At 38.8% G+C, this 12,627-nt stretch overlaps 1 protein-coding gene across 8 annotated transcripts in view; it reads right to left on the minus strand.

Moving 5' to 3' along the window:
- LOC102006032 (ankyrin repeat and KH domain-containing protein 1) overlaps positions 1-12,627 on the minus strand; it is a 124,809-nt gene that overhangs the window by 12,323 nt on the left and 99,859 nt on the right. For all 8 annotated transcript variants that reach the window (XM_013512893.1, XM_005382032.2, XM_013512892.1 and 5 more), the window contains 7 exons: positions 11,988-12,083; positions 10,830-10,946; positions 8,891-9,065; positions 7,510-7,966; positions 6,600-6,746; positions 5,594-5,743; positions 3,835-5,447 (listed from right to left, as the gene is read on the minus strand). In XM_013512893.1, the coding sequence (XP_013368347.1) occupies positions 3,835-5,447; positions 5,594-5,743; positions 6,600-6,746; positions 7,510-7,966; positions 8,891-9,065; positions 10,830-10,946; positions 11,988-12,083 (2,755 nt within the window). The remainder of the gene's footprint in view (positions 1-3,834; positions 5,448-5,593; positions 5,744-6,599; positions 6,747-7,509; positions 7,967-8,890; positions 9,066-10,829; positions 10,947-11,987; positions 12,084-12,627) is intronic.

A 12,627-nucleotide genomic window follows, 5' to 3' on the forward strand; every position in this document is an offset into this window, starting at 1 on the left:
CCAGCCTGAACTGTATAGTGACACCTTGTTTCAGAAAAAACCAAAATAACAAAACACACCCCCAAAAAGTTTGTGGCTAGTTTATATAAATCAGAACTTAGCAGTCCTCTCAAATCCCATTGCTTTCTCTGGAGAATGTATTGGGGAAAGAGGGCAAAGGTCTGGAAAAGGATTCTAAGCGCCCATTTCAGGAAAAAGTAGTTATTAACAACATACAAAATTGTGAAAACTTCTCTCAAGCAGCTCTTCAACAACTTAATTCCCCTATCATTTAAAAATAGCTTTGAGCTAGATGCGGTGTTACATGCTTGTAATTTCAGTACGTGGGAGGCTGAGGCAGGAGGACTACCGTGAGTTCCAAGCCTACCCTAGGCTACACAGTGAGCACAAGGCCAGCCTGAGCTACTTAGTGATACCCTGTCTCAACCAACCAACCAACCAACCAACCAACCAACCAACCAACCAACCAGGAGCTTTGACATATAATTCACATATCATATAATTTACCCATTGAAAGTATAAAATTCAATTGATTTTAGTACTTTATTTCAGATTTGAGTAATTGTCACCACAGTCAATTTTAGGACATTTCTGTTTCCTCTAAAACAAACTCCATACCCACCACCTCTTACTCGCTAATGACTCACATCCCCATTTTCCCACTTATAAGCAACCACTGGTCTGCTTTCTGTGTCTGTAGATTTGCTTATTCTGGGCATATGTAAATGGAGGAATACAGTATTTAGTCTTTTGTGACCGGCTTCTTTCACCTAGTAAAATGTTTTCAAAGTTCCTCCAGAGTATATCATGAATCAGAACTTTTTTTTTGTTTGTTTTTCTCCGGTACCGGGAACCGAACTCACGACCTTGCACTTGCCAGGCAGGCGCTTTTGCCGCTGAGCTAAATCCCCAGCCCCCATGAATCAGAACTTTAATTCTTTTTTTTGGAGGGCTACTGGGAATTGAACTCAGGACTTTGTGCTTGCCAGGCAGGTGCTGTGCTGTGGATCCATATCCCTGGCTCTCAATTCTTTTACCTGCTAAATTAAGAAAATGTTCTGCCTATATTCCTGGCACTCTGCGAGGTCAAGGCTGGCAGACTGCAAGTTTAGGCCAAGCCTGGGCAATTTAGCAAGACCTTGTCGCAAGATAAAAACATTAAAAACAAGCAAGACACAAAAACAGAAAAAAAAAAATTTATCAGTTGCTTATGTGGTACTGAAGACAGAACCCAGGGACAGGGCCTTACTAAGTTGTCCAGGTCGGCCTTGAACCTGCAAGCCCTCTTCACTCAGTAGCTAAAATTAGCATGCACCACCATGTCTGGCCAGATATATCACATTTTATCAGTTGATAGACACTGGGTCTCTGCTTCTTGGCTATTAGGAATAAAGCTGCTATAAATATTTGTATCCCACTTTATTTTATTTATTTATTTACTTCTTTGTTCTGTGGTTTTTGAAACAGGGTCATTATGTAGCTCAGGCTGGCCTGAACTCACTAGGTAGCGTAGGTTGGCCTCAAACTCTCAGAAATCCTCTTGCTTCGGCCTCCAGCATGTACTGTTGTTTTGAGATGCAGTCACTCTGTTGCCAGGTTACTCTGGAACTCATGTCAAATGATCTTTCTGCCTCAGCCTCCCAAATAGCTGAGACTATAGGTGCATGCCACTGCATCCAAACTGTATACCAGTTTTGGTATGGACATACTGGGTATGATGGAAAAATATTTGAATGTTTACTTAAGTTTTAAAAATTACAGTAAAAAACATTACCATTAATCTCCCTCAATATATTTTATTCCCCTTGCTTTGAACACTTTATTCCATCATTCCTGCCCCTTTCTGAAGCAGTTCTGAAGTCCTCTTTCATAAGTATCTTTAGTTGTGCTGTTACAGCTGCCTCAATATGTACTGAACTGTCAAAATTTTTTATCGTTCATGATCCTCTTGATTTTGGGGAAGAGCCAGAAGTCACAGGGTACTAGATCTGGTAAATAAAGTGGGTAAGGACACACTATAATGTTTTTACAAATACTATAATGTTTTTCTTGGATGGCACTTGGCAGCAGTATTCACCATATTTTGGATCAGACCTTGTAAAGAGACACAAAAGAGGACTTCCAGAATCAGAGAGTGACAGGAATGATGAGAATGACTGTGTTTAAAGTGAGGGGATTAATGGCAAAGTGTCTTTTCCTATAATAAAAATTTTTAAATTTAAACACATACCATATATTTTGATCATCTCTGGTATGTCTTCTCTTGAGTACACTTAGGAATGGAATTCCTGGGCCATATGTTTCACTATGATCCAGTAATTCTACTCCTACTATTTAACTTTCCGAGGAACTGTGAAATTCTTTTTCCAAAGTGGCTGTATCATTTTATACTCTTGTCAGCAGCTATATGATTTTAACTTTTCCATATCCATCCCCATCGCAAGTATTATTATATCTTACTTGAAGACTAAGAGAGGACCGTATTTCCATGAAAGGGACTGTATACAAAAGAAACCACATGGGTAGTTAAGGTATGAGGGCAAGCTGATTAATCCCGGGCCCCAGAGGAAAGGTCAAAGATGATGAATTTTTCTCACAGCCTGAGCACTGACAATGAACACTTCTTTCACCCTGGAGCTTCTGAAACTATCTACTAGTTTCCCAGAATGTACTACTACAATAGATGCCTATTTGTAGAAAAGAATATTTTAGGTCATAGATGGCCTTGGGTAGGCTTGTATTTCTATTTGAAAGATGATATTGTTTTCCTGAAAAAATAAGTAAATGGAAACATTATTTATTTATTTATTTGTCTTTTTGAGACAGGGTCTCGCTATGCAGTTCAGGCTGGCCTTGAGCTCACTCTGTAGCTCAGGCTGGCCTCAAACTCACAACGATCCTCCTGCCTCAGCCTCCCGAGTGCTAGGATTACAGGCATGTGCCACCATGCCGGGTGGAAACGTATTTAAAATGAAAGTTAAACCTATCCTATATCCATAACTCTCAAATAACTTTAAACACCATAGATCAGTTTATAACTAGGAAAAAGCAAGGGCTATGGAGCAGTTTTCTGACTCCAAAAAAAAAATTGCTAAGAGGCAACAGTGCTTCTTATCCCCACTCTTAGCCATGCTCTGGGTCAGCTACCTTTCTAATTTATTATTCAGAATAGTGCATGTTGGACTAATATTTGGCTCAAATGTGGAAAACAGGTTCTCCAAATATCTCCAAGCCAATGGTGGCTTCAAATCCATCTGTATCTTTCCTATATTGCCTCAGCAGCTAATTTCTGATTTTAAGAAATCAATAGCTAAATCTAAGTTGTTCTTTCTAAAGGGCCATAAATGACTGGAGCTCTTCAAATAGGTGCATCTAATACCAACAATATAAAGTACCATGAAGTAATATAAATTATGTACTGATACCTAAATACCTTGAAATTTCAATTTTTTAAATCTGAGAAATGTAAACACTTTAATTTTTAGAAAGTCTATAAATCTGGAATCCTTAACATATCACATGAATCCCTTATATTAATATAATCTGACACCAGATTATATTATATTTCCAAGAAAATGGACTGATAAAAGGTATTGCCTCCTTACTATGAGGGACAGAAAGCATAGAATATAAAGCAGCTTATTTTTTGTGTATGATTACCTACAGTTACTTCATTTGCCCATTTAGCATTGATTAAAGGGTCTTTAATATTTATGACACTAATTTTTTTAAGGTTAGGCAGTATTAGTTACAAAATAAAGGCTTTATCATATAGGAAGATGAAGTTAGGCCATGAGAGCTCCCCTCTGAGTCACAGTAACAATGATAACTTACCAACCGGACTAGTGGAAACCCGCTGGGAAGGTGGTCTGAAGCCAGGGGCCTTGGAGATGTCAGGGTGCACATTCTCCAAGTGTCCAAGTACAGAATTACCCAGGAACGCTGACTGCACCGTGAAAGAGGCATCTGCAGCAACTCGTGAGGACAGTGGACCATCTCCCCACCCTTGGTTGGCTGGCACCTGACTACTATCAAAAAGGCTACTGAAATGATTGAAAAGTGTTGCAGGTCCAAATGTAGGTTGCAAAGATTTATTTGCTGGGTTTATGTGCATCTGAGAACCATTCATCATGTTCATGGCTGAAGAAAGCTGTACTGCAGCTGGTGGGCCTTGAGGTGTTGTTAGAGGAACTGTATTTGTAACAAAAATAGACTGGGGGTCTTGATGTAGAGCTGCATTTGGTACCACTGAGTAAAAAGAACCTCTGGGTTGCATTCGATGAGAAACTCGAGGTGCTGGTACAGCTAACTGAGGTAAATTACTAGTATCCTGATTATCAGCAGCGACAAATCTGGGTGATGCCAAAGTCAGTGGAACAGGTTCTGAGTTAGAGGCAAAAGGCATTGACATAGAACTTAAATCAGATACACTGGATGGCTGTGTCTCCTCCTGTGTGTTGCTGGAAGGAGGAGTGGGACTACCAGATGGGTGAGTTTCTGGGGCTCCTGGAGTGTTGCTGGCAGAGCTACTGCAACCATTTGCAGTTGGAGATGGGGTACACGGGCTTGGAATAGGTTGGTCCTGTGCAGGGACTTTCTCTTTGGGAGGTGGCATGGCTGAGAAAGACTCTATCTTCTGTGAAGAAAGCTGTGCTTGAGGGGCAGTTATGGGCAGAAATGTGGTAGGAACTTGCCCACTAGTAATAGGTGCAGAGGAGACGGAAGGCAGGGGACTACAAGTGCTTGTCACAGAAGAAATCACTGTTGCTGGAGGACTCGTCTTAGGCACACAGGCAAACAACTGCTTTCTGACTGATGAAGGAGTCCGGGTATTAGTCACACACAGTTGCTGACTGGCAGCAACTACAGAAGAGACAGTGATAGGACAACTGGCAGTAGCTAATCCGGGAGATTCTGAGGGTAAGACAGTCCCATTCTGGTTAGGTGGACGGGTTGTATTATTATGCTTTGGAGAGCTATTTGTATTGCCAGGATTCACAGGTCTCACTGGGAATGGTCCCCAGGTGTTAGGAGAAGGCGAGAAGGTTCCTCCAAACTGGGCCATAGGTAAGCGAGGATGCCGAATCTGTTGCATAGTTTGAGCAGCCAGCAGGGCAAAATGAGGGTGGGGATAAGCTAAGGGAAGAGAAACTGGGAAAGAAGAACGTACGTTTGTTGGTACGTTCTTATTAAGTTTATTAGGAGGCTGGAACGTAGATAATGTTGTGGCCTGTGAAGTTACAAGAGTTGGAGCACCCAAGGGAAATGCATTTTTGCTGGATGCTGCTGTGGTACCTACTCCAGGTGAGAAGTTTGCATGAATGGGTTTGGTGCTGGCAGGTGTTCTGATGTGATTTTTGGGAATCAAGTCTTCTAGTTCCTTAGCAGGATCTTGAATAAGTGCATTGATAAGTTGAACTGCATATCTTGTTGATTCTGTACCACCTCTGGGGGTAGGGGAGAACAAGATTGAAAACATAAACACAAAATCTTATTCATCCAATAAAATTCTTGATTATACTATACCTAACAAAAATACACTTAAGAGTACAATCCCAGCTCACAGCTGGCATTGTACGTTTTTCACCCTTACCTTATTGTGATCATTCTCTCGCCATTCTTATCTTTCTGTTTATCCACATCAATGTGGGCACCAGTCACATCCTGTATTGCAGTGATGTTGCAGCCTCCCCTCCCCATTATTCTGGACACCACTGAGGCCGGAACAGACAGTTTCTTCGACCTATAAGATGAAGACTACATATGAAAGCAAATCTTGCTTTTAATACTGGAGATTGAGTCCAGGATGTTGGCACTGAGCTACATCCCCATCCCTTTTTATTTTTCACTTTGAGACAAGGTCTCACTAAGTTGCTAATTTGCCCATCTGAGGTGCAAACTTGCAATCCTCCTGCCTCCCCACAATGTAGGGAGTACAGGTGTGCACACCACATCAGCCTTGAAATCAAGTATCTTTGACAACAAATGTCTTCATTAAAAAAAAAGTCTCAGCAAATATGTTAATGGACATTTATAGAACAATATTTCTCAAACTTTAAAGAGTAAAGTTTTAAAACATTTTGCTTTAGAAACTGGTCTCTCATTGAATTTAATTTAGGAAAGCTGAAAATTCCATTGTTATTCATAACAAATGTTATATTAAACTCACTCATAATCTAAGCACTCAGTCTGCCCAAACTATCACAAGTCAACTAAACTGTAATTATGTTGCTCATTCTAAGTTAGAATAATGTGTACCACAATGTTAAATGCCATGATGAATAATATATGCTAGTTTATTCATTTTAATTAGTATCAACAGCTCATACATACCAATAAGAAGTAATGCTACATTTGATCAACATAAAAAGTTCATTGGTTATCCTAGAATCAACACTTGCTATGTCACATAATATATAAAATGCAAAAATGTACATAATGCTTCTAATTCTGCTTTAGCATATTCTAGATTTATGTATAGTATGTAGAACTATAGTTTACAATAATAACAACATTCAAATTACTTGGTAACTATCTTGCAAGAGGGGGGAACCTTTGTAATTTATTAGAGTTAAAAAGATAGGACTCCATCTACTTGCCTTCTTACAACTTCTTTCCACCCTTCTTCTCTTTTCTGACCCCTCTTAGGACTAGTGAGATTAAGCTTTATGTTTGGGGAGCTTAATGGCAGTGACACTGACTTGTAGCTTGTTGAGAAGGTATTGGGATTCACTTCACCATCAAGTCTGGGAAGAGAAAAATATTAAGTCTAACAAAAAAAGTTTTACGATAGACAAAATTATGGTAAAATATTTGAATTAAAATTGGCACATCAACTAAGTCAGAAAAATAGAAATATAGCAAATAATTCAGCATTTATTATAGTATTAAAATGGATTCAGAAGCCAAAAGTTCGATGGTAATAAAAATGACAGTTAAATAAAATTAAGGCATGGTAATATTTTTAACATTAGACTACACATCTTACTATACTGTCTAATAATTTTATTTCTTGACTAGCACATGATGAAGAGGTGAATTTTACTTTTGCATTTTAAAGACAAGGTAACACAGTAGACTTAAGTTCTTTTTTGTTATTGTTTGTTTTGTCTTTATGAGACAGGTCCTCACTATATAGTTCAGGCTGGCCTTGAACTCAATGTGTAGCCCAGGCTAGCCTTGAACTAGAGGTCCTTCTGCCTCAGCCTCCTGGAGTGCTGGGATTACAGGTGTGCACCACCACACCCAGCTTTCAAGGTGGGGAGTTTATTTGTTTATTTTTTGTCTTTTTAAGACAGGGTCTTGCTATGCAGTTCAGGCTGGCCTTGAGCTCACTTTGTAGCCCAGGCTGGTCTTGAAGTCACAATGATCCTCCTGCCTCAGTCTCCTGAGTGCTGGGATTACAGGCGTGTGCCACCACGCCCAGCCAAGGTGGGGAGTTTTTTACTTCAAATTTGTGTGCCAAGGATGAAAAGGTGAACAGGGAGATAACACATCAGAAAAATTTACCGTGTTTGAGTTTTGGGAGGGGTGGCAACTGTCTTTTCTTCTTGGGAATTGAGCAGCAGTGAGGGGTATCTCCTATCACCAGCAGAATTCACATCCATAGTAAAATTTGATTCTTGGCTTTTACCACCACTACTGCTCTCACTGTTGCAGTCTGTGCTGTCCAAATTATCCGAATCACTATTCCCGCCTGCACCACCGCCTCTAGGCTCCCCATTTATTTTATTTTTATCTGCTTTTTGTTGTGCTAAAGATATATGTTGTTCTGGTAAAATTAAATGTGCTGTCGGAGGGGTCTCTTTCGTTTTATTCTTCTTGTTTTTCCGATTGGTGCTGGGTGTTGTCACCACGTTGGCCCTTTTTTTCCCAAACACATTTGTGAATGTGGCAGATGTTGCAGAAATTCCAATTGTGGTGGTGGTGGTTGCACTAGGAGGGTCTATGGGGACTTCTTGCTCCACTAGAATTACAAACACAGATAAAAGGCACATTAAGAGCCACAGATCTTAGAACAAATTGTGATAAAACGTAGTAATTTATAATAATTCAATCCGTTAGGCCGTAGTTCCCCTTTGCCACTGTTCACTAATAAGTAATCTTGGCTATTACTAGAACTAATATATGATATAGTCTAGTATCTAAGTTGATATACACATTATACACCATTAATATGGTAAACTCTGAAATGCTAGCTTATGAGCTACGCAAAAAACAAAATTTAGAAAATTTTTCAAATAGTATTTCAGAACTAGAATTCAAGTAACATTATTTGCTTACTACAAGCACCAGCAGATGGCACCATAAACAAGTCTGAGAGTAATGAACCCGTCTCTCTTAACCTGTCTACCTGCTATAGTTCAAGCTTGAACCTTAGTGATGATTTATGGAGCAACTGAATCTTTTCCTCCTTTCTAAGCAGAGGAGCTAGAGATAGAGAAGAACCTGAAGCAAGGCTGGCGAACTCCTATACTGTATTTTTTTTTTTTTTCTTTTTCCCAGACAGAGTCTTGCTGTACATTCCAGACTGGCCTTGAACTCACTGTGGACCCCAGACTGGGTTGAAACTCATGGCGATCTTCCTGCCTCAGCCTCCCAAGTGCTGGGATTACAGGCATGTGCCACCATACCTGGCCCCTATATTGTATTGCTTTTAATATAAACATGTTTCAGAAGGTGACTTAAATTATAATTGAACTACTTCAAATTACATGCTTGCCTTCCCACCTCTGTTTATATGTATCAACTTATAATGTAAAACACTTGGAATTATTTACTACCATGGTCAGTTGTTGATTTCAGATTAAAATAATCATACAGTTAACTAAAGCAAAAGACACTCATGATGAAGAAAACATCATCACTAACTCAGAGGAGTCACTCTTACCATCCTCATCATTCTCCTCTTCATCTTCATCCTCCGGTAGCTCTGAGCTCTCCTTGGGCTTGCTTTCCTCATCTTCTTCCTGTTTCCTCTTTTGCTCCTCTTTTTTCTTTTTTCTCTTTTCTTTCCTTTTCTCTCTCTTAGCTGCGAGAGCCTGCTTCCTGCTCTCTTCTCTGGACTGCAGATAAAGTATACCATTGTTATCAATAATGCAGTCATCTACAATAAAGAACGAAATGATACTTTTGTTCATGATACACAGAGCTTCTTATAGAGATCAGTGTCACAGCACACTTAGAAGAGCAACAATAACCAAACCCACCTAACTGGATATCACCAAACATGAGAACTACTGGACTTCAAAGGAACCATCAAGAAAGGAAAACTCATAAAATGGGAAAAATTGTAAGTCATACATCTGGTAAGACACATGTACCTAGAATCTATATCTCAATAATGAAAAGACTACTAAAATTTAGACTGTTAAAGCATTGAGTCATAAATATATATAATTTTTACTTTTCAGTTATTCTTTAATAAAAGACATTTCTCCAAAGAAAATATACAAATGGCCAATAAACACATAAAATATAAGTAAGAACCAAAAGGGAAATAGAGGTAAGAAGAAATAGGGAAATAGATCTTTCCCAGATGGGAAGGGAGTCAAGAAATGGCAGGGGGGAGGGAAGGAGATGGATGAAGGAACTAAGATGCGTTACACACACGCACCAGCTCCACACGTGAAGGAGCGTAAACATTATGTAGTGTAAATGTAGGAAGCCGGGATGGTGGTGCACGCCTGTAATCCCAGCACTCAGGAGGCTGAGGCAGGAGGATTGTTGTGAGTTCCAGACCAGCCTGGGCTACAAAGTGAGCTCGAGGCCAGCCTGAACAGCATAGCGAGACCCTGTCTCAAAAAGACAAAATAAAAATAAATATGTACTAATAAAAAAAATTAAATATCATCAGCTATCAGGGTAAAGAAAATCAAAATCACAATGAGATAACCATTGATACCCATTAGGATGGCTATAATTAAAAAGGTACTAACAGAGCTGCACGTGGTGGTACAAACCTATAACCCTGCACTCAGGATGAAGCAGGAGGATTGCTGAGACTTTAAGCCCAGCCTGAACTACATAGTGAGACCTTGTCTTTAAAAAAAAGGTAATAACAAGCTGGGTGCAGTGGTGTACACCTGAAATACCAGCACTTGAGAGGCTGAAATAAGAGGATGGCAAGTTCAAGTCCCATTTGGGCAAATAACAAGACCATGTCTCAAAATAAAAAAAGGGCTGGGAATATAGTTAATCCCCAGCCTGCCCCCCTCCCAAAGTGTGGTGAAGCTGTGGAGAAACTGAAAACTTTACACCCTATGGGTAGGACTATAATGTTGACACTCTCCAGGAAAGCAGACCAAGCCTCAGAAAGGCAATCTTTCTAAATTTTTTTTTTTTCCATTATGCCACAAATCTTAGGATACCAGTCACTTTCTTTTGAATAGGCAATCTAATAAACAGCTTATATCCTAGATCAGGGTGGCAAACCTGTGGCACGTGTGCCACAGCAGACTGTTACTGAAAGCTCTAAAAGGTTCGCCATCACTGACATAGATTTTACACTTAAAAAAATAAATAAATATAAAATAAATAAATAAAGAAGATTTCCAATGCTTTACTAATTTCTTTTCTGATTTATAATAAAATCACCTAGGTAACAATGTCATTTGGTAAATTGGGATCTTGCTCAAAATCCAGTCCCTCATTTTATATAATCTCTAAATATTTTTTATGCATAATTCAAACAACCATTTCCTTTAAATCATTAAATAAATCACATTAATCTTAAAGTCATATTTTAAGATTATCTGTCACACAGTGACAAGTTTATTCTGGCTGATTTTCAACAACTTGTGATAAGGAACATTATTTTTCCCACTTACCTTTTCCAAGTCCAGTTCCTTTAATAGAATACTTGCATTCTTATTTGCTTCTGCAGCCTGCTGATCTTTAGCCTTCACAATTGTCTCAACACATTGGTGACATTTTTTCAATAACTCCTACAGTGGGAAATGGAATTACATACATATAGTGAGAAATGTAACATAGAATGACCAAATGATAGTGGAGCAACTGAGAAAATCCCAAGTCCAAAGGTTAAAGCTCCAACAACTGAAAATTCACTCAGCCAAGATAAGCTCTCCTGGGTCTAGTTCCATATCACTCTTTCATCAAAACAGGTACTTTTCCTAAGAAACTTTCTGATCAGGTTGGTGGTTTAGTAATCAATTCAGCTTTAGTCAATACTATATGGTCCACAAAAGTAAAAAAATCTCAACATACACTGTCAAAAGTATTATACCAATCCACTTTGCAAACGGAGAAAGTAAGGCACAGATGTACGCTTCTGCCTTCTTCAAGGACAGAAAGAACAAGTTCTTAATTCAGTATCTTGGCATATGAGGTATGATTGAAAAATACAGTGAATGTTGAAACTAAAAATCTATTATAGTAGAAGATACACTGCCATTAATCTCCCTCAGTATTCTCCCTCACTTTAAACACACTCAAGGTTCTTGCCCCTTTCTGAAGCAGTTGGGTTAGTCCTCTGTCCTGAGTGTTGTGCTGTCATGGCCGCTTCAAACTCCTGAATTGATTCAAAACATTTACCTTCCAGGCTCATTTTGGGGAACAGCAAGAAGTCACACAGTGCTAGTGCCAGTGAATAAAGTGGAAGAAGACACACTGTAATGTTTTTAGGAAATCTGCCTTTCCGTTGGATGGCATCTGGCAGCAGGATTCATCTTATTTTTGATCACATCTTATAAAGACACTCGAGAAGCACTTCCAGAACTATTTCAGTAAGTGGCAAGAAGGATGGGTTAAGTTTGTTCAAAGTGAGTGTGTGTGTGTGGGGGGGGGGGATATTTTGAGGGAGATTAGTGGCAGTGTCTTGGTTTTTTTTGTTTGTTTGTTTAATGGCAATGTGTCTTTTGGTGCAACACATTTTAAAAACTTAAACATTCACTATATTCAAGATATGATCACACCCTGTCATTAACAAATAACAAAAATGTGACTTAACAGCATAATAAACTTACCTTATCTGTAATTGTTGCGATGTACCTCATACATTCTATATCTGAAGGGAACTGATTGACTTCCTTCACCAAATACTGAACAACTTTTACATGCCCCTGTGAGAAGCACAACAAAAACCACAAAATCCTTGAAATTTTGCCCATATTCTTAACAACTTATGACAAAAAATTCTAAGATAGGTACTAGATTTATTATTTAAATTATTAAAATAAGTATTCAGTTTATAAACAGAAAAATATAAACAGCATGCTCAGGAATATATGGTAGACCAAAAAGTATTTCTCTTGAATTTAATATACCCATTTTCTACAGAAAGTAGAAAAACAAAGCCATGTATGGTGGTGCACACCTGTACCTGGGAGGCTGAGGCAGGAGGATCACTATGAGTTCAAGGCCAGCCTGAGTTTGAGGCTACATAGTGAATTTAAAGCCAACCCGAACTACACAGTGAGATCCTTTCTCAAAAAAAAAAAAAAAAAAAAAAGCAAGTAGAAAACCTTTCATTGAAAACACAATCTCCTAGAATAATTCTGTCAATAAAATAAAAACTAGAGCAACTCATCAAGACCTTGTCTTAAAATTTAAAACAATAAAAATAAAAAGAACTAGGGATATCATTCAGGGCAAGATCCTTGGGTT

Source organism: Chinchilla lanigera, unplaced genomic scaffold (assembly GCF_000276665.1).
Source record: "Chinchilla lanigera isolate Chin_1 unplaced genomic scaffold, ChiLan1.0 scaffold00017, whole genome shotgun sequence".
In the NCBI taxonomy this organism is placed as follows: domain Eukaryota; kingdom Metazoa; phylum Chordata; class Mammalia; order Rodentia; family Chinchillidae; genus Chinchilla; species Chinchilla lanigera.